Raw genomic sequence first — 26,880 nt, 5'->3', positions numbered from 1 at the left:
TTTGTTTTATTTTTTGTGTATGTGTCTTTGTGTGTGTATGTATGTGTGTGTGTTTATGTGTATTTGTGGTTTTTTATGTGTATATGGGTGAGTATGTGTGTGTTTTTTTGTATGTGTGTGTATATATATGTGCGTATATACAATATATATATATATACTATGTATATATATATATATATATCATTGTATGGTACCAACATTCCAACATTCACCTGGAGACTTGGGCCAAAAACTAAGGAATCTTTCTTCACTCTTCTACTTTTCTCTGCTACTGTTCCCAACCCCCAAACAAATGTTCAGAAAATCTTGTTGGATTTGTGACCAGTCTTCTCTAGCTCCCTCCAGTTCAGTCCTGGCTTACCATCACCATTATCCTCCAGTAGGCCTGCTAACTGCCTCCCTCTGTTTACTCTTGACACTCTCAGTCAGATTCTGACATCGCTGCTAGTTAGGAGCAAATCTGTTCGCCTTCTCTTGACTTTCAGAGCCTGATATTTTCTGCCCCTAACTGCATCTCCAGCTTTCTCTCTTGCCCCTGGCTATTTCACTGCTTTTCCTCTCTTAAATGTGTCATGCTCCAGATCCCCGCTCTTCTGTTCTCTTGGCTTAGACCTCTCTCTTACCCCCCTTTACTCTGTTAAATCCTAGCAGAGGGGGAGAGAGAATTTAAAAGCAAGAATACCTTTAAATGGACGCTTCGGGAGGTTAAGAATAGTCTTACCCACGTTCTGTGTCTAGTACTCATGAAAAGATGAATCGCGTTTGATATGTGTCTGTCGCATGAACGGATGGGCAAAGCATACAGCATGATTGGAGATTTCTTCAGCCACACAGAAGTCTGATCCTGCCTTTTTTTTGACATTTAAACGTCTTCAGGATTCCTTTTGTCCCATCTTGCTCTTCCTTTTATTTCACACCATACAAATGATCTTGCAAAGTGAAAAATACTTCACTTTATTCCTTATACCTGGAAACTCTTGCAATTCGGAAGTACAAACTCGCTGGCATGGATTATTAATTTCTTGAAGTTTGTCTCTAGCCAACTCCATACATTTTGTTTCTTCCATTAGAGACTCCATGGTGTCATCTTATGTATGACAATACGTTGCTGGGATCTTTTGCACACTCTATTTATAGTCAATAACACTGTATTATGCACTTAAAAACTGAGGAAACAACAGAGTACATCCTAGGTGTGTTTCCCACAAACACAGCACATACAAAAAGGAGCAAGTGACAAGCACAAGCATTCATCTCTGTTTCCTGGTTTCCTGACGGTAGATGCAATGTGAGGAGCTATTTCTTCCCATGTTGAAGGCAGAAGTGTGAGATCTTTAAATCATTCTGATGCTCTACCATCAGCTTCCATTGCCTTGTTCCCTACCCCAACTCTGTCTTCCAGGGATCTTTGTGATTACATTGGGGTCACCCAGATAATTCAGGATAATCCCACTATCTCAATATCATTAGTTTAATCACAACTCGGAATCTATTTTGCCATTTACGGTAGCGCATTTGCATATTATGGGAATTAGAACACTAGCATTTTGAAAGGACATTATTCTGCCTACACTCCAGTTATGCTCGTGCATAATGAGAGGCGTGTTGAAAATGATGAGAAATTTCCTCAAACGGAAAAAGAAAATTGCCACTTCTTGAATAGGTTGTATAGGTGTTTACAGACCTAATCTCCCGTAATGCATTGGAATTCATTCATCTGAGCGTGGCTGTCATTCACAATAGTCACACCAGAAGGTCACGGTTATATTTTAATGTATGCTCTTTACTCAGAACCACTGTAACTCTCCGAACTTGCCTTCTGTGTACTCATTAATGAAAGAAATTGCTCATTCTTGAGGGTAAGTTTATTATTTGGAAAAAATCCGAAATGCTAGATTAAGCTATGTAATACTCCCTGTATCTCTAGAGGAGGGATTTTTTTTTTAAAAAAAAATTACATGTCTTAAAACTGTCTTTGAAAGGAATTTCAAAGGAGAGACTCTGAATGGTTTTGAACAATGGTCATCAGAACGATTGTATCAGGTTGAGAAATGAGTCCTTTGAAGTATAATAGGGCTGTGGCTGCACAAAATTTGCTTTGTTTGCTAATCATTTTGTGTTTCTATGAAAGAAGATGTCACTAATACTTCAAGAGGAGCATGTTCTTACTAAAAAGTAAAGAACATTCTTATGTGGGAAGTTGTTCCTGATGAAATCGCCAGCAATTGCTTATTTCTTATTTTTTATGTTTCACTGATTAATCATGGATGCCAAGTGTTATCAACTATTTCTTTAAAGTCCATTGTCTCTTTCTCTCCCAAGTAGTGGTCTATAGATAACCCAAAACTAGATGATTGGTTTTAAAAGTCCCTAATCAATTATTGTACTTGACACAGAGTATCTTTGATGTCTCCTTCAGTGTATCAATAATCTGTAGTGTTCAAGAACATAAAATGAATTAGGAGAGATTATCAGTTATGCTACATTTAGATTTTTTTCTCAGGGAATGGCAGGGAGGATGGTGAAATAAAATGATTCTAACTTTCTACCAAGATATTTGTTCTTTGTAGACATCACTTAAAGGACAAATGTGTAGGCCCAACAGCTGAGTACACTTTGATTGGCAAGATCTCAGAATGGAACTAAGTGAAGCCCTTCATTTATTTACCACATATCAGAATTTTTAGCTGGGCAATGAAGTGGCTTTAGTATTAAATAGCCCCAGTTCCCCCTCTTTCTTCCTCAGACTCTCTCACTCTCTTTCCTCCCACATATATATCCCAGAGATGCTCACTAAGCTTATATTTCCTTACTTAAATGAATGAAGCACTGGCTGAATATTCATTCTGTGTCTCTGTTTACTCATAATTTCCCTGTTCTTTTCTGTAGGTGGCAGTCGTGTCTGGAAGGAGGACGTAGTCAATGGTTCCAGACCAATCTGCATAAAGGGGGCCTGGAGAAATCTAAGCCTGAGTTTTCCTCGCCTTCCCATTTATTCTAGTCCCCATTTCCAACATGTCAGGTTAGTCAAGTTGGCCTTTTGCTTTGAGGATTTAAATGAGAAACATTGTGATATAATTCTAGCTTAGAGACACTTTTTGCTTGCCATACATTTAAATAGCATGCACACCTAAGGAAGCAAGTGGAGCTGTTACATACACACAGTCCGAAATAATTTCCCACTCATGAAAAATATTCTTATTTACTTTCTGATGGGTTAAAAAAGTATGAATTGTTGACCAAAATCTGATTAAAAATGTTGTTTCAAGAACATGCCCACTGCAGTCAGGCAGTTCCCTTGTACTCCTGGTGTGTTCTTTATTTTGTGTGCCAAGCAATAGGATTCCAGAGGTTAAAGGGCGTTTAGAATCTGGAGCTAGGTAAGCATGACTTAAGTAGACCATGCTCGGACAATTCCCCACGATGTCTTCTCTTCAGAAACAAGATGGTACTGGAAGGTTTTGCTCATATAAGAACCACTTCTCGTTCATCTCCAGGAGCTTCCCTTTCCCCCATCCACTGGCAAATGGCTTCATTAATCTAAAATAGTTAATCATGCCAAAGCTAGTCAGAGGTGGTTCCCCTTTCTTCTGGACTTCAAGCAGGTTATTTTTTTTTTATCACTTTGCACATAGCTTTGTAATCCATCACTTTCTTTAAAATTTCAGCCAAAGAATAGAATAAAAGAATAGGACTGCTGAAAATAATGCATGTCTTTCCCCCTTAAGTTGGATTGATGGAAAGAACACAGGAAGTAGAAACAATCTAAGCAAAAGGAACGGCTGTTTATTATACAACTTCTGGCATATTCAGTTCTAAAGACTCCTGAGACTGCTGGGAGACCTGTGCAGGCTCGATGGGACTGCTTGTAGAAAGGACAGAGGAACTGCACTTCAGAGGGGCTAAGGACTGCATTTAGGAGCTGGGGGCAGGATATGAACAGTAGAGTGTATTATTGGTGGCTGCATTATTTTATCCTTGGGGCTAGTGGAGGTGCATTAAATAAAATGAGGGTGGTTAGACTCTCTAGTTTAGGTAGGCAAACAGGGAGAGGAAGCAAGGACTAGATAGATAGATAGATAGATAGATAGATAGATAGATAGATAGATAGATAGACAGACAGATAGATACATAGATAGATAGATATATAGATAGATAGATAGATATATAGATAGATACATAGATACATAGATAGATAGATAGATAGATACATACATACATATATACATACATAATACTTAGATACATAGATAGATACATAGATAGATAGATGGACAGATGAGAGATAGATGAGAAAGGGGGTGGAGAACGAGCATACAAGGGCATCTTACTTATTTATAACCTGCCTCTGTGCACCACTGGAGCTAAAAATCACCACTGGCCTGTTTTATTGCCAGACTCGTGTTGTCAATAAATCCTACTCAAATGTCACCTCTGGAGTTCTCCCTGTCTTTCATAGAGTCAGTCACTCCTCCCTAACCCCAGGGCATTTTGTGGGTAGCTCTTTTATATGAATCTATGATACACATTGTCTTCCAGGAAAATATAGACATATTTGTTAAAAGTTAAATCGTGTACTACTGAGAAATGCACCCCTAACATTGAGTCATGGAGAAAAAAGATTGAATCCTTTATGGAACAGAGATTGCTGGTCAGCTTTGGAAACACAAAGCCGCCCCTGCCCCCTTTGGCTTTCTTTCTCAATGAAAGATATAGGAAGTCAGGTTCCACGGGGACAGGAGAGATCCAATCCTGTACTTCTGTTGTGAACATACCGAGAAATGATATTGCCAAGTATGTGAGAGTTTCCTTCACAACATGGAAGGTTGCCACTTCCTCCTTCCAGAGAGCTAGTGGAACTTACAGTGGCTTGAGTAGAAATGGCTCTTCATAAGCTCATAGATTTGAATGCTTGGTTACCAGGGAGTGGCACTATTAGGAGGTGTGGCCTTGTTGAAGTAGGTGTGACCTTAGTAGAGGAAGTGTGTCTCACTGAGGGGCAAAGGGGGTCCTCTGGGTTCTCTGGATCCTAAATCAGGCTCGGTGTCTTTTTCCCTTCCTGCTGCCTGCCAGTCCAGATGTAGAACTCAGGGCTCTGTCTGCTTGTAAGCCGCCATGCTTCCCGTCATGACCATACCATTAAACCTCTCAACCTGTAAGCTAGTCCCAACCAAAAGTCTCCTTTATAAGAGTTGCTGTGGACTATCAAAAACAATGACTTTATGAAATTCATAGGCAAATGGTTGGAACTGGAAAATATCATCCTGAGTGAGGTAACCCAATCACAGAAAAACACACATGGTATGCACTCATTGATAAGTGGCTATTAGCCCAAATGCTTGAATTACCCTAGATGCCTAGAACACATGAAACTCAAGACGGATGATCAAAATGTGAATGCTTCACTCCTTCTTTAAAAGGGGAACAAGAATACCCTTGGCAGGGAATAGAGAGGCAAAGATTAAAACAGAGGCAGAAGGAACACCCATTCAGAGCCTGCCCCACATGTGGCCCATACATATACAGCCACCCAATTAGACAAGATGGATGAAGCAAAGAAGTGCAGGCCGACAGGAGCCGGATGTAGATCTCTCCTGAGAGACACAGCCAGAATACAGCAAATACAGAGGCGAATGCCAGCAGCAAACCACTGAACTGAGAATAGGACCCCCGTTGAAGGAATCAGAGAAAGAACTGGAAGAGCTTGAAGGGGCTCGAGACCCCATATGTACAACAATGTCAAGCAACCAGAGCTTCCAGGGACTAAGCCACTATCTAAAGACTATACATGGACTGACCCTGGACTCTGACCCCATAGGTAGCAGTGAATATCCTAGTAAGAGCACCAGTGGAAGGGGAAGCCCTGGGTCCTGCTAAGACTGAACCCCCAGTGAACTAGACTGTTGGGGGGAGGGCGGCAATGGGGGGAGGATGGGGAGGGGAACGCCCATAAAGAAGGGGAGGGGGGAGGGGGATGTTTGCCCGGATACCGGGAAAGGGAATAACACTCGAAATGTATATAAGAAATACTCAAGTTAATAAAAAAAAAAGAGTTGCTGTGGAAACTCTTATAAATGAAAACCCCAAATAACCCACTGGCAGAATGTCAGAATCAAAATTGAGCAGAATCTCTTCACTCAGTGAAGTAAGGACATGATCAGAACTGGCAAGCTGCCCCGAAGTGGACACCAGCCACAAGACCAACATGAAATCATGAAGGCCACGATGTCTAGAGACACATGTGCCACCTCCCATGTGAATATGGAGGTTGGGACTATAAGAAGCTTGTCCAAAAGCAACTGAGCTGCCCAAAGAGAGTTTTTTAACATGAGAGCAGATTGGTTGGTTTTGCACTGACTCAGTCTTTTTATTCCAGTCACCGATACTTGTCCTGGTGGCAATGGTTTGGGGGATGATTGACCATCAAGAGATCAATTTCAGTATAGAGTAGACAATTTGAACATTTAAGTGTAGTACAAATGAATCTGCCTCCATACAATGCTTTCAACATGTGGATTTCTAGAACTGTGGAATGTTTAAGCCTCACGTGTACATCCTGAGAGCTTATTAGAACATCTGAGACATGACTAGCGTCTCATTACTGTATTTGAGTGAAGTGAGTGGATTTACAGATACTAAAACCAAGAGTGGTCATTCACACTGCCTTTCTCAGTAGCTGGGAATGTAACCTTCCTTCTCTAAGTTGCTTAGTGAAAGAGCTAAGGGGTTGAATACATTGTAGCATCTATTATGTCTCTGATGCCATGAGTACAGTGAAAAGAAATACATTTCTGCACTCATTCAAACAGTGGGAATTTGTTTAGTGCTTATTGTGTATGAGGTGGGCACATCCCATTTTCAAAGACCTTATGGACTCAAAAGGAAGAGGAAATGTGTACATGAATGACTATCATGTAAAATAGAAAGGGAGTATTGCCATAAAAATAGAGATGATAAAGGAATGGATAGATTCTGGAGTGGATCAAATGCAGTGGCAGTTACAGAGTTAATGGAAAAGGAGGGAGAGTGCAGTTCCTATTGCCTCCCACGGCTTTACTGATCCCTGTCACCTCCTGTGTTATCTGGACTATTACCCTAGCAACCATAGTCCGTGACTACATAAGCTCCCTTCCGTAGCTTGGACTGGATCGTCTTGTGGACTTCTTCTGGTGAATGAGGTTATAAAGCAATTAAAAGACCTGGCAAAGTATTAGGCTGAGGTACCACGTATTGAAGTTGCTGTAGTTTCCAACATCGGACCGGGACATTTCACCTAGGAAATCTGAAAGATCTAGAACATCTCTTTGAGGTTAAAAGCTTTTCCATTAGATATATTGAAAATCTTTCTTGGACAATTGTTAAATGTCTACAAACCTCAATTAAGGATTGGTAGAAACATCAAGGTTAAGCAAGAAGTTACAGTATTAGAAGCTGACTTCATAATTATAAACTCAATCCCATATGTCCAGAGTCAAATGTATATAGGTGTGCTTTTTCTGGGTTTCAGAAAGATAGACACTCAAGTTAGCCTCAGATAAAAAGAGCAGTGCCTTTCTCTCCTGTATAGCTGTAGTTCTACTGACTATCTCGGATTCTTTGTTGCTGTAGCTGTCTATCAACCCATGCCAGGACTCACGTCTGATTAGTAGTTGTATCCTCTAGGTCAAGCCCGGGTGTTTTTAATCAGTGAAGGGATATTTATTCCTGTGACTTCAGCTTTAGCTTACAAAGAAGGTACAGCCTGACTGGCCTCTCCCTGTATCTGATGCTCTCTAATTCAATGCTCACTGAAAATTCAAAGTGTGGCCCCAGAATGCCTGAGGGCAAAGGAAAAGGATGAGGCTCTCATACCTGCTGCTCGCCTTGTGGAATTAATGTCCGGTTGGTACCACACCGCACCCCAGGGAGTTGCTATTAGTTCTGTTGTGCTCATATCAGGGAGGAAAACAATCAGGGCTGAAGCCGTTTCTAGATTTTTCTCTAAGCTGTGGAAGATGCTCAGTGAGAAGGTGGGGCTGGAGGCATTTGCATCAGAGATGCAGGCCTATGGGGAGGGTCAGTGCAAGCACTGGAAACGATTCTGACACGAGTTTATTCTAGCTGCCAAGCTCTCAGGTTTGAAGAGACCCTGTCTTTGTATTACATGGCAGCGCTGGTTTAATCTGCTTGCTTTTTAGCAGCTGAAAAAGATGAATAATCTTTGGGCAAGAAGTTGTAAAGCCAGTATTTCTACTGCAATGGTTCATATAGCACCATTGTAAAAATAGCATAGCAGTTAAATGAACCCTAATGTCATTGCCAATCTGTCTCAAAGTCAAAACCACAACCTATTCATTCTTTACAAGGCAAGAGATAAAAACTCACAACTGTGTCTTTAGAATAAGAATTCTTATAAATCAGGCATGATGGTGTCACCCTCTCTCCTTTTCCTTTGAGTTAAAGGAAGCAGTGGGGTTCCTTCACTCTTGGTGTGTTCTTTTATCATAATTTTCCCACATGGAAAGCCTTTTGAAAAACTGCTGTTAACTTTGTCTTTCAATTATACTAGAAATATTTAAAAAACATTCCCAAATGTTCCACATTATTGGTCATTAGAGAAACACAAATTAAAGTGCACGAGACCATTACCGTATACCTTTTAGGATGGTAAAATTAAAAATGTAACACCAAATATTGGGGCAGATAGAAGTTAGACTATTCCTGTGTTGGTGATGGAAATGTATGGTGGTATAGCGCCCCTCTGGGAATTAATTTGACGGGTTCTAAATCCAAATAGGCACTGACCGTATGACCAAGCAATAGGAGTTTTAAGCATTTAATCCTAAAAGAGTGAACATTTTGATGATACAAAGAAAACACTGGAATGTTTGTCATAGCTTCTGTTGTTCAATTTTAAAAGCTGAAAACAACACAAATTTGCTTCATTTAAACAAACTGGTATGTAGGTTGATGTCATTATGCAGGTGAAGGCAGGTACAGGATAGAACGAGGCCTGTCATTGGAGGGGAAGGAAGGATAAGCGGGAGAAAAGTTTTAGAGAGGAGGAGACCTGAACGAGAGAGGAAGCAGCCCAGAGAACATGGCGGTGAATGTTAAGATTTCTCGCTGCACATATACAGGTTGTTATGACTATGCTTAAGGGATGGATGTGTACAGGATTTTGTGTGTCTAGATGAGCAAACTGTATCTTATCTAGGTGGGCAGATAATATCCTTATCAATTGGTTGTAAGTTAATTGTGTGGACATATTATACATTGAGAATTTAACAAATAAATCTGATTGTTGGGTCCCAGTCTGTTCAGTCATGACTTAACTGGGTTTTTGGGAGTGTGAGCAGAGTCCGTAACAGGAAGCTATGCTAGGCTGTAGAATGCTTGGGGCTAGCGTGGCTCATGAGAGTAAATGTAGATTCCAGAAAAGTGAGAACCCCTAAGAGTAGCAGGGGCTCCAAGGGAGGAATAGCCACAAATTTTATGCATTTTCAAGTGTTCAAATCATCTTTATTTCAAACCAATGCTTGAAACCCACAAGTATTCAGGAACTATTTTGAGATAACTATGTGAACGGAATAGAAATAGTGTTCCTTGAACATTGCCTCTGTGCTTTTAGCCCCAAGTTTCTATATAGCTATAGAATTCTTATATAGAGTCATATCTATGTTCTATCCTTAACACATGTTATTAATACTCATAAACCTCTATAACAACGGGCATTTTCTCTACTTTCCAATAGCCATCTTTCCTGTCTTCCTTGGACACTGTAGCACTCGGATATCTACTTTTTGACTGTACCCAACATTACTATCAGTACAACCACAATTCACCTCCCTTTTCCCAGTCCATAATCTTCTGGATGGCAAGGCTCATCCATGTGACTTTCCGTCACCTGCAGTAACTGGCACATTTTTTGGAGGCTTATCCTTTCCCTTATTGATGGCCTGGACTGACACAGATATTGTATACTCAGTTGATATTTATAGAAACAAGGGGCAAATCATTATGCATCTATGCTAGCTTCACAAATTTGTAATGACCAAGCAGAATTAAATTAGCAAGAGACAGTGTAGCCATGATTCCTGGAGCAAATGTCTTCTGCCCTGACTGTTTTTTGTTTGTTTGTTTGTTTTAATTTAATGGGTTTATTTGCTGTGGATGGCAAAAATCACTCTTTCCTTTCCAGGTTTTGGTCATGTTGGCTTTCCCTTGTGCAACAGAACACAAACCAAGATTGTGTATAACATACATTGACCTAAAAATCTGACGCTCAGTAAAGCAATGTTAGGAATTAATCATTACTATTTCCCCACAAAGAAAAACTTGAAAAGAATTGGAGGGAAAAAACCCAGAAATCTTAAATGACCAATAATTGATTGTGACTTTTGAAAGACAAGCATAAAAAGAAAAGAAAACAAAAAGAGACATCAAACATAGATCCACAGGAGATACCTCCTTATTTCCCCTACAGCCATTTATAAACTTTGATTCTGGATTACCTCATGGTTCTGGCAAGGAGCCAGTATTCTGCTTTTCCTGTGTGTCCAAGCCTTCATAGATGTCCCAGAAGCCTCTAAATTTAGGTGGGAAACGGTTGGGGATTTCTGTTCCCCCAAATGCCAGAGATGGATGCAATTTAATTAAGCTCTTTAAATATATTGACTATCCAGTATGTGATGGATTTCTACTAGGAACTAGAGCATCAAAGGTGAAAAAGAAATCCTGTTTGCGGTCAAAGATCTGGGGTTCAGTGAGTTAAGTAGAGATATACAAATTAGTTTCTATTTAGGAATGAAACTATGAAAATGGAGCAAGAAAAAAGCACTATAGGAGCATAGGGACCGCAGAATCCTTCTCACAGTTGGCCTAGTAGAACGGTAGGAGCTAAATTGGATGTAAGGATATGGCAGCTGGTCCTCCTGCATCCACCTGTCTTGCTCGTAATATATAACAGAGATATAATTGGGTGGGACTGTCCTACTAAAATTGTTAGTAGCAAGCTTACTAAGAAGCATTTTTCTATAGTAAACTGATGAAAGAAATCTCATTCCTTATTAGGTCAAGGAGTTGACATCTAATCCAGTTTGTTCCCAATATTCCAGTATTTCCTTGGCTACTGTTAAGTTCCAAACAGAGTAGACTTGTAAGCTTTTTTCATTGGTTATGGGCCCATGCTGTATTTATTTATCTGTTTATTTCTCTTTCATTGGTCAGGAGATAAGAAGCATATGGCACTGATTTATGCTGGCAGTGATATATCTTATGACTACAACACAGGCATGCAGTTGGACAAGCCAGAAGGGTCAGAAAAGGGAGAGATAGATGCCATCATTTAGACATTTGACTGATTGCTGAAGACTGCCCTTTCTCTAAGTGCTCTCTGTAAGACCCAAGATAGTTCTTTACCATTAAAGACAGGTTTTATTGCACTTTCAATTAATATATGATTTGAAAACATCCTGAATGTAGAAAGGGTTTTAAAATGAGAACGATATCAATAACTATAAGATGAAGAGAGAAATATATCCCAAATAATAAAAAAGACTTGGCTGAAGGTATTTAAAAACTCTTCTCTTTATCTATCTATCTATCTATCTATCTATCTATCTATCTATCTATCTATCTATCCATCCATCCACCCATCTATCAATCTCTTCTCTCCACCTCCCACCTCCTCTGTGTGTGTAAGGTATGTTTAAATAAGATTTTTATTTGAGGAACCTGCACTGGAAGACATACTTTTATCTTATTTCTAACTGTTAAAGACTGGACAAAGAAAAGACCTTGTTTCTAACTGAAGAAGTCAATGAAAAGTGGGACTCGAAAAACTACTGTTTATACAGTGGCAACAGTTGTCACATTTGAAGAGAATGTTGCTAATGATTTTTGTTTCCATGATTTAAAAAAAGTTATCATTGAAAATAGATAAAAGATTTTTGAAAAGGAATTTGTAATAAGGTACCCATTTCATAAAGCCTATTTTATTAATATCCACTATACATGAATATTGTTAGTGTAACTAGGATGTAACTAAAGGTTTTTCCATTTTAAAGCCACAATGATCACTGTTGAAGGAAAGACAAGTGCTTAATTATTCTCCAGTTAGAGCTTGCAATTCTCTTGTGTGTTTTCTTAGTTTGGTGATATAAAAAAATAAAAGCAGAATGGAAATCTTATAACCATATTAGATGCATATATTTCTAAAGGCCAATTTATTCATGATTTATAAGTTATTCTAACAAGCCACAGTTCCTGTTTTAAAGATGTCTAAAATCTTACCAAGAACATAGGATGGGAGCATGTCAAAATATATTGTAACTCAAAGAAGTAGTGTATACTGGGCATTGTGCATGGGGCATTCTGGAAATTTTTCTATAGAGGAAATGGTAAGAAGGAAAATGTGTAAATAAGAAATTCAATTTCCAGATGCAGAAGCTCTTACACCTGGATAAAAGGAGAGTCCCAAAAAACCAAAGATGCCATGTAGATAATTTTATAAAGGACAGTGCTAAAGAATACATTCAGGAACTCTGGGTCTTCTCCATTTGGACATTAGCTTACAATGCCAGCCCAAAAGCCACAGGATTTTAAAGACTAAGTTAAGAGGGCTTGGTCAGGTCTTCTCTACTGGTTCACTTCCTGCTGTACTGTACACCTTCACTGGAATTCATCTCACAAATGCTCTCAGAATGCAAGCTGTGTGTGGAAATGGTCTGGGCCCAGGGGTCAGATACTTTAGACATTATTAATACGTGCTTTGCAACCAGAACAACTTGAAATTGATCTCCAGAATTCGAGTAAAAGATAGTGTTGAACAGAGTTGACATGAGTTTGTAATTGCAGGGCTGGAAAGGAAGAGACAAGTAGATCTCTTGGGCTTGCTGGTCAGTGAGCATAGCCTGAGCAAGTTCAGGTCAAAATAAAAGTAGGTAGCACCTGAGAAAATATACTCAAGGTGGTCATCAGACCTCCATATTCAGTGTGTCGACCTGTATGTGTTCACATACATGTGTCAAGAATAAATACAAACTGTACATGGTCATCGTCCAGGAAAAATGTTAGCTACTTTTATTTTAAACTACTATCATTTCCATATTTGTATCACCCAAATCTTATGTAAATGTTTAATTGCTGTTGCAAGAGTATGTAGAAACGAAGTCATTAAGAGGTAATTAGGCCACTGGTAAGATCAGAGACATTATCCAATGAGGGTTTGCCCCTCCTCTTACTCTTGTCCTTGTTTTCACTCATTGATAATTGACTTTCCCATATAATGAGTACAGTGATCCAATCATTCTGTACTCATTATAAATTATCCATTTTCGATTATGCTATCATAGCAACCAAGGTAGACCAAGAAACTGTCTTTGAAATTCATATGAAAATTAGGACTGTGACTAAATAGGAAAGGGGACCAAGGTTTAGGTCACTCCTTATCCCAGTTGGTGGTGTACACACTGAGTTGGGTATTTGTATATTTGTGTATTCGTGTATTTGTGTATTCACTTATGCCTTTGTAGCTCCAAGACAAACTAAAAGGAGGAGCAGCATCAAATCTCAGCGCATGCTCATTGGTGAAAAATATTTTGCTTTTGTCTTAGAATTCTAGGACAGCTGTGAAATCAATAATATTTCTGCACAAAGGAAAAATGAGGGTGAAACAAATGCAATCAAACTGATTGGAGTTGCAAGGCAACTGAGTATCCAGCAATTATAAAAACTAGATTAAGCTGGTATTTGTGTTCGTGTATATGCATGCATGTATGCATATGTATGAGAGGGTGGGAGACGAAGAGACATAAGCAAAGTTTCTTTCTTCATACATAACATATTCTTCATACATTTTATCCATTTATGGAAAAAACATATCCCTTCATATTTAATAGTCAATGCATTTTAAAAAGCTAAAAGAAAAGATTATTAAGCAGCTTGCTTATTTAATCAAAGTCTATTAACATTCTAACAGAGTTAAGTTGTGATGAAATCAGATTTATTTTTATACTTATTAATAATTCTCCTGCTGACACAAGATTAGTTGGCAGCATTCAAATCCATGAATTATTTTTTTGCATTGTAAATGATTATTTTGGTATATTTAGAACAAAGAGAAAAAGCTGTCCAATTATACCCAATTTGGGAAAAATTAATGACAGATAAATGGAGTTCAATTTTTTAAATGATCTACCTCAAGACTCAGCTATACAAGTCAAGCATATACCCAAAGGACACTGAATCCTAGCACAAGGGCACTTGCTCAACTCTGCTCATTATATCTTTACCCATTATAGCCTGAAACTGAAAACAACCTAGATGTCCCTTAATAGAAGAACTGATAAAGAAAATGTGGTAATCTATACAGTGAAGTATTACATAGTTGTTTTTTAATGGTTTAATGAAATTCATAGACAAATGGAAAGAACTAGAAAAAAATCATTCTGAGTGAGGTAACCCAGACCCAGAAAGATAAATATTCACTTATAAGTAGATATTAGCTATCAAGTAGATGAAAATCAAGCTACAATTCACACAGAAAGAGAACTTAGGTAAAGAGGAGCGCTCTACAGGAACACATAGATCTCCCTTGAAATGGCACATAGAATAGATTCTGCAGTGGACAGAAAGGATCAGGTGCAGAGGGTGGAAAGGAGGAGAGAGATGACTGGAACTGGGGGGCATTTGGGTGAGGGGTGTGGAAACATAGTGCAGTGGAAACTTTCTGAATTCCATGAGGGTGACCTTCATGAGAATGTCTGGTAATGGAGAATCTGAACTGGCCACTTGTGCTAGGCAAGGCTTCCAGTCATGGAACTGTTCAGTGTTTTGGCTGAGGAGGTCCCATAAAGATCCCTAAATAACCCATGATCATGTTAGGACAGCAGGTTGTTCTTTGAAGACTGACAGTGGGACTCCATTGCCAAGGGCAACATCCATACAGAGCACTGAAAGTAGAGAGGTCCAACTGGTGCTGTCTTGGAACCTTCACTCCATGTTCCAGTTTCTCTGGTGTGGGAAGGCAGCCTGCAGGCTACAGAAAGAGAAACCTGGACACCAAAACCACCTACAGACTCTAGTCTATTTCCCTTTCCAAGGGAGATCTCTGGGCCCCCTCTTTACCTAACACCACAGAAAACCTCCACCTACAATCTGTCCTGCCTGCATGCTGTGCTGAGTCATTGGTAGCACAGAACTTGTGAAAGTGACCAATGTCTTGTTGAATTTGAGGCCCACTCCACAAAAGAGAGCTCGTGCTCTTCATTGTCTAGATATCCAGTAACTGGAGACTGGATAGCCCAGAGACCTAAGGTAGAACCAATCACAACGAAATAATTCATAATGATATTATGCTATACTCGTACATCTCTGCTCTGCCTAGTTATCATCAGAGGGGTTTCCTCTTGGAGTAGATGGGAGCAGATGCAGAGACCTACAGCCAGACATTATATAGAGAAAGTCCAAATTGGAGGTGTCCATTGGGCCCCTTTCCTCAGAATCCAGGGAACCCCAAGGAAGGGGAGGAGACTGCAGAAGTCAGAGGGATCAATGACATCAGGAGAACTGGTCCATTGCATCAATCAAGCAGGACTTGTATGGTTTCAATGAGTCGAAAAAGACAAGCACAGAGCCTACGTGGGTCCAGATGCACACGGTTCCCTGAGTACATGTTATGGCTGTTAACTTGGTGTTTTTGTGGGACTCCTAACAGTGAAAGCAAGAATATCTCTGAATCTTTGGCCTGTACTGGAGACTTTCTTCCTTCCATTGCTCTGTCCAATCTTGATATGAGTGTTTTCTTATTGTATGGACAAAGGTCTTGACTTATTATATCTCATTTTTTTACTGTTTGGCTGTTGTCACTTGGAAACTGCTCTTTTTTTAAGAGGAGGAGTGGATCTGGAGAGAGAGATCTAGGGAAAGATCTAGGAGGAGTGGAAGGAGGAGAAACTGTGGATGGGATGTTTTGTATGGAAGAAGAATCTATTTTCAACTAAAAAAAATTAAAATTAAAAAAAAGAAAAGAAAAGGGAACCACATTGTGTAGTATACAGATTTCTAAAGAAAAGAAACTTGAAGTGGGCTATCTAGAAAGTTGAGAAGAATCTTCATTACCTGGACACTGGTCAGAGTCGTGTACTGGTAAGCCTTGACCACTAGGTAATTGGCTTCCAAGTCTATGAATCCCAGGATCATATATTTCCACCATCTTCGTCGTAAAATTGCCAGGAGGTTTTCTTCTCCTGTACAAAGAAAAAAGATGGCTGAAGTTCTTGACATATAACAGAGTACATACTTAGAATTCTAAAATATTGTTGCATTATGTATTTACATATGCATTTTTACCACATACTTACCCAATATTTTCCTACAATCTTTTTTCTTTTTGGTTCTTTTTTTCGGAGCTGGGGACCGAACCCAGGGCCTTGCACTTCCTAGGCAAGCGCTCTACCACTGAGCTAAATCCCCAACCCCACTTACCCAATATTTTAGTGGGTTAATTTATCAAATACTTCTGTGCTTTATTTAAGAAATAGTCTTTTTATGGTCATTTTCAGGGCTCAAGTTAGTTTTTACATTAGAGTAAGACTGGGTAGGCATTGTTTACAGCCATGTCAAAGAATAATTTGTGTTATGAGAAAAGTGAAAGAAAAACTACACGAGAAAGGTTGCATTGCACAAAACCTCAAGGCGTGATAGATTCTGAGAATCTGCTGAAACGAATACAGACAAAAAAGGCAACTGATTAGAAATAGTTTTGTGTGTGGCAGTGGGTCTGTAGTAAAACTCCAAATTGCATCCAGAAGACTCTTTGGCTTGACTATCCGTGTGTAGTCTAGGGTTGTGGGAGTGATGTATGGAGAGAAAGCTTTAGGACGGAGAAGATTGCCACAGACCCTTGTCTTGGTGCTGCCAACCATAATTAATTTCATCACCTTGTCTTATATTCAGAGCTCCTGAGCAGACTTTAGACATCTTCACTCTTATTGTCATATCTATTCCAAGCTGAAATAAATCTTATTAATCAAAGCAGCCTGGTCATGACTATATACAGCTCTTTGTGTCCATCCCGGAAGTCTTCACAAATGTTGTTGAGTACTCAGAAGCTCTGAGTGAATAATAAGGATGTATGTGACAGAAAATTATTTCAAAATATAGATGTTTCAAAGAAACATTTTCCTGGGCTGTAGGTTTAAGGGGATAAGAATCTAGATGCAGCTGAGCCAACCAGACTGTTAGCCAGGACAAGGTCTCATCTGAAGGACTGAAGAGGAGGGGGCTTCTTAGTGAACAAGCTCCCACTTTTGGCTGTTGGGAGATTCACCAAGGTGCTGCCTCAAAGCCACAGTGGTGAGTTTTCCTCAGGAAATGGAGAGGGAGATTAGGTTCCTTATGACCTCACCCGCAAAGTGGCATTTTTACCCTATTCAATTCTCTAGAAACCTAAGTCCAGACTCATCTAAGGAAAATGAACTTATTAAATATGTAACTACCAGGAGCAAGGAGCATTGGAGACTCTTCTCTGGGCTGCTTGCCACTGGCTTAATCTATTACTGATGCTCAAGAGCCTTTGGGACAGGCTTGGAGATGTGAAGACCTCATTTTTTGAGTAGCCTTTCCAAATTCATAGAGACTCATGAACACTAAGCTTTCAGGTCATCAGAGACTGCAAGAGTATAGTATATATAGAATGTATAGAATATGTAGAATATGTAGAATATATAGTACATATAGTACATATAGTATATACAGTACATATAGTATACAGTATATAGTAAATATAGTATATAGCATATATACTATATAGTGTATAGTATATAGCATATGGTATGTATAATATCATACATATTGTATATGTAGTATATATAGTGTATAATTATGGCTAGTTGACAACATAGAAGGGTACCTTGACCTTTGCCACACTTCTCACAGTTAAAGATGCTATCATACTAAAGCTGTTTTAATGGGCTATATAATTTAACATATTACCTCTTATTTATTAAATTTTTATTTTATCTGTCTATCTATCTACCCCTGTTACTCAATATGTCTCTATCACACTTAACCTTCTGATATATAGTCAATTTAATGTTTTGAAATGACCAAAACAAAGAACGGAGAAAAGTATGAAGTGCTAGCTATCTGAAGATGTCAAGAGGCAGCTGTGGGATGTGAATCACTCTCCTGATTTTGCAATTGAGTCCACAGCCATAGGTTGCAATCCCAGGGTTAATCCATATAGCGGTCATATGTTCAATGCCCTTGCATAACACTTTCAGTTTCTTGACCTCACATTCTGTAAGTCCGTAATTACATCAAGATTTATTTTCTAACAAGTGACTCTCAATGTGACTGAACAGGACTATCATCTGTGGAGCTTAAAAACCAAAAATCAAAATCAAAAATCCAGTGCCACGGAAATTTTAATTGGTGTTTGGCAAGTTAGGGGCACTTACAGTTTATTAATGGCCATTCTTAGAGTGACTAGTGCTAAGAATATCAAAAACACACAGCTGGAGCATGAAGAAGCTCCTTTGAACCATAGAATAGCCTGACTATTTGGCCCCAAGTACATTTTCTGTTGTCTGAGTTTTTTTTAGGTGTTGTTCCCTCTTCGTGGGTACTTGTGGTATTTTCAATGAGACTGCTCCCATAGGCTCATATATTTAAATGCCAGATGATGAGATGTTGGGGAAGGATTAGGAGATGGGGCCTAATGTGTTCTATCCAGCAATAGAACAGCGAGTAGGGCAGAAGTTATGTCAGGGAGTGGCTTACTGCTGTGACAAACCTGACCACACACCTTGTTGGTAGAATGTGGACTTTGGGACTTTGGACTAGAAGCAGCCTTAGTTAGTTGGCCTTATGGTAACATGAGAATATGAGCTGTGGGGTCGCAGATCAAGAGGTTTCAGAGAGGCAAATATTAGCAAATGGTCAAAAGAGTGTTCTTATGCTATTTTCTCAAAAATGTGGCCTCTTTCTGCCCTTGTCCTAAAATGTTGCCAGAGACTAAGTTGAATCTTCGATTGGTGGTGCTGGAAGAGGTCTCAAGGCATCCTAGTATTGACTGTGCACGTGGCTGTTAGGGATCACTCTTATGTGCATCTATAATAAAAAACAAAGAACAAAAACTAAACGGGGCCAAAAGAAATACAAAATGCAGTTTGAGGAAAAAGAGCACCAGCAAATGTAGTCTTGGAAGCAAGTTCACTGAGCAAGAAGATTAAGACCCCGCCCTACAAAGCTTTCGACTCATGAAAAGGAATTAAAGGAAATCTTAGCAGCCATGTGACCGTCACCAACAGAAAGCCGACACAAACGGAATTGAAATAAAGGACCTGTCCCCGTCCCGTTTAGCAGCAGAATTTGGCAGTGTTGGCCTGGTAGTCCTGGATTTAGAGTCAAAGATAAAGAATTAGAGGGGTTATAGAATCTTCCTCTTCAGCTAAAGGAAGCCTCTGAGGCCAAGCATGTGGCAGAGAAGTGATTCCATGGAGGCAGAGCGAGGCCATTGCCTGAAGCTGTGAAGGTGAAGCCTGGATTGTTATATTGAGATGCTGGAAATGCCAGAGTTGTGGGATACCTGTCAAGGAAAGCTTCAGACCACGGGCGAAGCCACCCAAGAGGGAGAGGTGTGCTGCTTTCAACAAAGCCGGAGCTGGAGATCCTGAGGACTTTGACATGTGGCACGAGAACACAGAGTTTGAAGTCTGCCCTGCTGCCTTTTGGGTTTGATTTGGTTCAGTAGTCGTTCTCTATGCTTTCTTTCCTCCACTTTGAAGTGGCATATTCTATGCTATTGGATTTTGGAAGGCTGTAATTTGCTTTTTTATTTTACTGGGTTACAGTTAAGAAATTGCCTTGAGTCTCAGAAGAGACATGGGGCTTTTAAACCAGTCTTAGGATTGAAAGCCTCTGATGACTCCTGAGGTTGACATTTGAAACCATTAAAGACCGGCTGAGACTTGTAGAGCAAACAATCACCGGATTCCTGTAGCTTCCATTCAGAGGTGGCCATTGCTGTCTTAGCTCAACCATAGCCCTTAAGTCATCCTAATAAATCTCCTTTCTCTATATAGATAGATTCATTATAAGTTTTATATAAATTGTTACTCTAGAGAACCCTAACTAATACACCCTCTGAAACTGTAAAAGTCTCTCAATCAATACTTTCTTTTATAATAATTGCCATGGTCACAGTGTCTCTTCAGAGCAATGGAACACTAGGTACTGTTCCTCCAGTCACCCAGTGATCCAGAACACACTTCTACCAGGAAGGCTGGCACTCTTTCTGCTACTCACTGGGTTGGGACTCCCTGATATATGCTCCCTGATATATAACTGTGTTCGAGCCACATACAGAACCTATCTTTTCTTATCTCCATTACTCATTGTGTTTTCACAATTTGAACGAATTGGTGTTATCTTGAGCTTTAGCTCCAGGACCCAACATTCCTTGACAAATAGACAATAAATAATATAGCAATCTCAGAAAGGATAAATAAGACCAAAATGGAGGTGGTTAAAATGTGTCTATTACAAACATTCTTATTCCTTCCACTGCAATAGTTTTCTAGTTAAGATTATGACATTGACGAAATTAATTCGGTGGGCATTGGACACATAATACACTGAATAGAGGCCATAAAATTGTTAATGGTGTATTTAACCTCAAAGCAGCTATTCTAAAGTCACAGGTCGTTCTTCCCACTATCTTACATGATGAACAATTGCCAAATTCAGAGCCTACAAGCCATACTTCAATACACATTACTAGAAAATGGGATTATAGTGATGTTACTTAGCCTGCTGACCGAGAATACATCCAAGTCACTCATTATATGGGCTCAGGTGAATGATGGGTTGCCTTGCTAGTCTGATGATAACAATTTAAAGGAAATACACACAGTATAGAGGCTTCTATAGTGTTTCATTTGATGTTCTGCAAATATTCAAGAGACTTGATAATTATCCAAGATGGACAGAAACTGCTTTATTTTTGACTGATCAGAAAGATGTAAGCCTTAAAAAAAGAACTCTTGAGAATTTATCTACCTGTCTCGCAGTGGTGTACAATAGACCATTGAGGGAAGGGAATGGGGGCTTATGAACAAGAGACCGGGAAGGGGAATAACCTTTGAAATGTATGTAAAGAAATATATCTAATAAAAAATTTTAAAAAACTTTAAATTAACGGCTATATATTCTTGCAGTCCCTGTGCTAAAGGTCCCTCCAAACCTCATGAAACAAGGCCATCCATGGGAATAAAATACTCATAATTGATGAATGGGAGTACTTTAATATCTCCTCTGGATTCCATTCTTATGAACTGTAAAGGGTAATAAAACGTATGAGCGATGAACAGAATCTTTGGAACCACAGTTGGTTATTTAAATTTGTTATTTGTTATTGTTTTGTTATTTGTGTGATGGAATACAAACAAAAATATTGGATGAGGCAGTGTTAATGCATTCTTTACCTCGATTTAACAAAAGTTAATGTTTTGTGGTGCTTGCTTCAGATCTCTTTGAGAAAGTTTACAGATGAAGTTGAAATCCACCCTCTCCTCAGACAGATTCCACTTCAAAGCAGTGACTGCATGGGGTTCTCTTGAATATTGTTGAGGTTCACGATGTTTTAAGAAGGTTCCACATACCAAACATTCAACCAGCGTCAGAAGGGGAGAAGGGAGGGGTAGTCTTCTAAAACTACTGTCTTTCAATGTTTTCAATTAGCTTAAATTTAGGAAGAGCAGGAGACAGCTTGGGACCGTATTCCTGAGCTTTTTCATTACCCTTTCTTTTAACGCGATGAAATATTATTTAGTCTTATATAAAATACTGAATACACATGAGATGCAGTCCAGCTAAACCACCAGACTTGGATTAAAAGTTTCTCTCTCTCTCTCTCTCTCTCTCTCTCTCTCTCTCTCTCTCTCTCTCACACACACACACACACACACACACACACACACACACACACCTACCTCACTCCTTGTGACACTTGAAAAAAATTTTTTCTGTCTAGCAAAAGCATCTGTGGTCTATCCCTCAAGTTGCTATCCTTATGAAAATACCATTTACAATAGGAAGTCCTGCTCACTAGCTAAAATCTTTAATGGTAGGTTTAACAGGGATGAGTTGGGGGTAAATGCTTTGATTTGAATTTATCCAGAGCAATCATAATGAAACTCCATATTAATATAAATCTCTCACTTTTCCTGGGGTGAGCATGCTGAGAGGAAAATGTATTTGTCCTTTTTAATGACAAGACTATTTTCCCTTTATTCATCCCATTTTGTGAAAAGTGCCCCTATTTGCCTTCTGGAGCTATCTTGTAATTGGCTCTGATGTCTTTCGACATTAGGCAGATGAATCTGTCAGTTTTGTGAATTTTGTTTTGAACAAAGAGTTATGTCGCCGCTAATGACACATGGTGCAAGGGGAAGAGGCCACAGCTGTCTTGCCTCTGGATGTCTGCCACTTGATTCAAAGGACAACATGACAGGAGATACCAGCCTGAACTCTCGAGGGCTAACCTTGAGCTCTGCCACTCGAGCATCTGTCATGGTGGACACATAGGTTAGCCCCAATGTGGGAAATTAACAGGACCAAGTGTCAGTGTGCCAGATGCCTGGTGACACTGTGAGCTGGCTGGACTGTTCTTCCTCCGAGTCTATCGACCATCCCTCCCATCTACCATCTCAGACAGCCACCAAGGCCACTTCTGTTAACTGTCATTTCTTTTCCACTGAATACAGTTGTCAGGGATGTTGCCAACAACACCATGTGTTCTTTCTCTTGTTTGCCCGGTGCAAAGTCTGGGTTAAAAGCATGGAGTCAGAGACCTCTATGAAAACAGTGGCTGCCACTTACCAAACAATGTCACCTTGGGAAACCGTGCTCATTTATAAAATGAGGCAAATAGCACTTACTTGAAAATGTTTCTGTAAGGCTTAAGTGGGAGGAAATGCATATAAAGTATACAGTTTCCTGTAAACACCGGGTAAGTTATTAGCAGTAATGTGAAGAAGATATTTTGAGATCAGAAAACGGGAGTTAAAAGAAGTTACATAGTTTTTCCAAGGTCTGTTTCAGTCTTTTATTACTATTGTTGTTATTATTATTATTATTATTATTATTATTATTATTAACCTTTATATCTCCAAGAATTATACTTTTTGTTTGCATGGAAAATACAATGAAATAAGTCAGAGATGCTTCTCATTAATTTTTCCTGAAATTAAGATCAGAAGAAGGCATGTAAGCAGTGCAGTAATAGTGTATTCTCTCTCTCTCTCTCTCTCTCTCTCTGTCTCTCTGTCTCTGTCTCTGTCTGTGTCTCTGTCTCTCTCTCTCTCTCTCTCTCTCTCTCTCTCTCTCTCTCCTCTCTTAAATGTGTATTTCCAACTGTAAATATTAAGGAATGTATTTATAAAATTACATTTTTTCTTACATCAGCCTACTGGCAGTAAGTACCATAACACCGAGATTATCATTTTTCAAATATATTTTTTCATTAAAGGAACAATGACCTTTGAAGAAATGGCTGCATACAGATGGGGCGAGGAAGTGCAGTACAAATGCTGAACCTAGGATATCTTGTCATATAGAAGTGAAAGGGAGCATTTCAAGGCATTTAATGAAAAGGATTCGGGGACCAACTTGAAGAATTTTTCAGCTGGAAATGATAAGGTTTACAAAAATGCAGGAAATTTGATAAATCCATGTTTGTTTGTTTGTTTGTTTTTTTGTTTGTTTGTTTGTTTGATGAATTACAAAGCCACCAGGAACAACCAACATCTTAGAGACACTAAAATAAACCCAACAAAGATGTCGGTTAAGCCAAGTCATGATTTTGAAAATTGGTAGACAGAGTGAAAACCTCAAGTCCTTCCTCCTCTTCTTCTCATGATTCTATGTGAGTCCCACCACTGAGTGACTAAGCAGTAGTTGAGAAATTTTATGATAATATTCTGTTTTTTGATAATATTCTATCCAAGAGATGAATAAAGTAGAGATTATTAAAACATCAAAGCTTGATACCTCCTTATGAATGGGTGGAAGTGAGCCTCGTTGCTAGCAGTAGGGAAGAAAAAGCCACACATCGTGTCTCTTGTTTCTTGTCAAGAACAAAACACCTCCTACATGCTACTCTACACATCTCTAAATGTGAGCAAGGCTCTACACTTAAACACCACTTCAGAAGACATGGTTTGGAGAACATGTTAAAGCATATTAAGACAATTCAATCAGCAAAATTCAGATGTGAGACTTGTCATAACCTTTCTGCCTGGTGTTTGCTCTGTTTGAATGATGGTAACTGAGAGCTTGTTAGAAATGCAAAATCTTGTCCCTATCCAAACTGAGTGATTGAAATATGTCTTTGACCAAAACCTCAAGAATATTTAGAAGAGATTGACAATATCAAACAAGAGTTTTCAGCAAAATATTGCATTAGAATAAAAGAGAAATATTCAGGTTGAAAGAACACGCAGGGGGTTGGGGATTTAGCTCAGCAGTAGAGCGCTTGCCTTGCAAACGCAAGGCCCTGGGTTCGGTCCCCAGCTCCGAAAAAAAGAAAAAAAAAAAAAAAGAACATGCAGAAACTACCAGCCCCTGATACATATAGTCGTTGTTTGCATTCCAATCTGAATGAACTAAAACATCGATATTTGTGAGACAACAGAAACCTTAAACCCTCACAGGTGATTTTTCAGCTAGATCATGACATTATTGTAATGTTGTTCTTAACTTATTGTCTCTTAGAAATACACTGAAACGGTTACAGATGAAAGGCAAGCAGCCTGAAACTCCAAAAGGAATGGTGAGAGTAAGGCGTAAGATTAGCTTGGCCATCAGTTGAATTTGTTGCTGTTGAAATATTGCTGGTGGTGTTCAATAGAACACTCCATCTCCTTTTCTATTGTTGTAAACTTTCATAATAAGAAAGTAACAAAATAAAAGGATGCCATTATAAAAAGAGGCTTCTGCTAACAGCAGGATCAACAGCGGCTTTATCTTTGTGTTTGTAGACCTCACTCCTCTTTACTGTGGCCCTGAATTATAGGCGGCATTATAAGTTTTTTTAACAGCTAGAAAATACAGGGCTTTGAAATGCAATCTATATATGCCCTTGTTCTAGTCTTAGAGGTCAGGAGGAATATTTGACAACTCCACTGGCACAAGCCTTGACAAGCTCTTAATAGCTAAGAACCTCTTGTTCATTCCCTGCCTCCATGTGTGTGTGTGTGTGTGTGTGTGTGTGTGTGTGTGTGTGTGTGTGTGTGTGTAACTCACCCTTGTGTGATGGGAAATACTGGCCTGTCCTTGTGCCTTCCTTTATAGGAAGCACCTGTCTCTGTGTGGGCTACAAATGTCTTGTATACGGAATTCTTTGTGCAGTGCAGTTTCTATAGAAAGTTACCAGAAATTCCAAATACTTCTAGAGTATTGCCCTTCCAGTGGCTGGCCTTGCTATCTGGAAATGGGATACTAAAAAGATAGAAGCAGTTGAACAAGGTTGTACCCAGGTTGGTGATAAGAGAGTTCAAAATGCAACTGTCTATAATGATAGAGGAAAAGATATCAAGAAGTAAGCTAGCATTCCAAGAAAAGCCTTTTGCATCCTGCAGAAAACACCTCGGGGCATAGTCATCCCAGGGGATGGACAGTACAATGATGTTACAGGGGACATTACAAGCCCTAATCATACATCCAGGCACGAATCATACATACAAAATGTAACAGTGATGAAATATTTTGGAAGCAAGAACAAAAAAAAGTAAAACACGTTAAACCTGTTCATAATATTAAGGAACCCCTTGTCTATAAAATTGTGTAAATGTGTGTATACTTCATGGTTACATCATATTCTTGTCATTTTTTCTCTCCAGTTTTGTCTAGTCTGCTCTTTAAGTTTGAGTGCTATTAAAAATTCCAATTTCTGGGCTCCATCTCAGACATGTCTGGGCTGGGACTCAAGAGTCTGGAGTACTTTTGAAAGCCTCTCGGAGACTACGACGTTACTTGTATTTGATTACATTTTGGCAGTCTGGTTAAACTAATAAATAATCCGGACATGCTTCTCTCTCAGACATTTTCTCTGGAGTTCGCTAATTGTTGGCTGCTAATGGGAAGCCGCTAACAATGTAGCTTTTAGTATAGGAATTTGTGTGACCCCTGTTCTAAGGTAATGGGAACCCCAAGGTGTACGGGGACTTGAGACTATTCACAAAGGCATGAGAGACGTTCCCTCCAACCACCATCTCCCCCATTCTTGGAGAAATTTCCTCACTTTGAACCATAATACACTTTTCTGTAAATTCTCATAGCCCTTATGATTTGAAATCTATTTTGATTTTGATTTTGATTTCTATTATGATTTGAAATCTATTGAAGCCTATTGATTTGAAATCGTTATCATACCCTGTCTTGTATTTTAAAGATGTTTCAGTGTGTTATTCCTGAAATGAATACTAGTAAAATTATTTAAAATGGGAGAAAGTCCCTGTTTTATAATCTCTTCCTGTTACACGCTTGTAGAAACACGTCATTTTCTGCTTAATGGATGTTTAGTGATTCTATCACAAATAGCGAGATATATATCATACGTGCAAATCTCATGGAATCTCTTTTTCTGTTAATTTCTACTGTATTTTTATATCAAGAAATCATGGGACACTTTATCCCCCAATGATACCGATTCAGCCTATATATTGCCAGTGTTTGTCTACTGAATCTTAATAATGAGCCACATTGAAATTCAGAGAACAGACCTTCTCAAAGGTCCCTTTTGCAATATAAAGTCTTAAAATCCTAAAATAAAAAATATCAAAATTAGTAACAATTCTCAATAACTGTCAGTTTTAAAACCATGACATTTTTCTC

The 26,880-nt window shown here is 39.1% G+C and overlaps 1 protein-coding gene across 2 annotated transcripts in view; it reads right to left on the bottom strand.

Annotated features, from left to right (window-relative positions):
- The window catches only part of Slc35f1 (solute carrier family 35, member F1), a 388,376-nt gene that overhangs the window by 64,302 nt on the left and 297,194 nt on the right, over nucleotides 1-26,880 (bottom strand). For both annotated transcript variants that reach the window (NM_001109338.1, XM_039099032.2), the window contains exon 3: nucleotides 16,102-16,229. In NM_001109338.1, coding sequence (NP_001102808.1) covers nucleotides 16,102-16,229 — 128 coding nt within the window. The remainder of the gene's footprint in view (nucleotides 1-16,101; nucleotides 16,230-26,880) is intronic.

The sequence above is a fragment of the Rattus norvegicus genome, chromosome 20 (genome assembly GCF_036323735.1).
Source record: "Rattus norvegicus strain BN/NHsdMcwi chromosome 20, GRCr8, whole genome shotgun sequence".
In the NCBI taxonomy this organism is placed as follows: Eukaryota; Metazoa; Chordata; class Mammalia; order Rodentia; family Muridae; genus Rattus; species Rattus norvegicus.
Note: the sequence above shows the minus strand (reverse complement) of the source record. Positions and strands in the feature narration are given on the sequence as shown.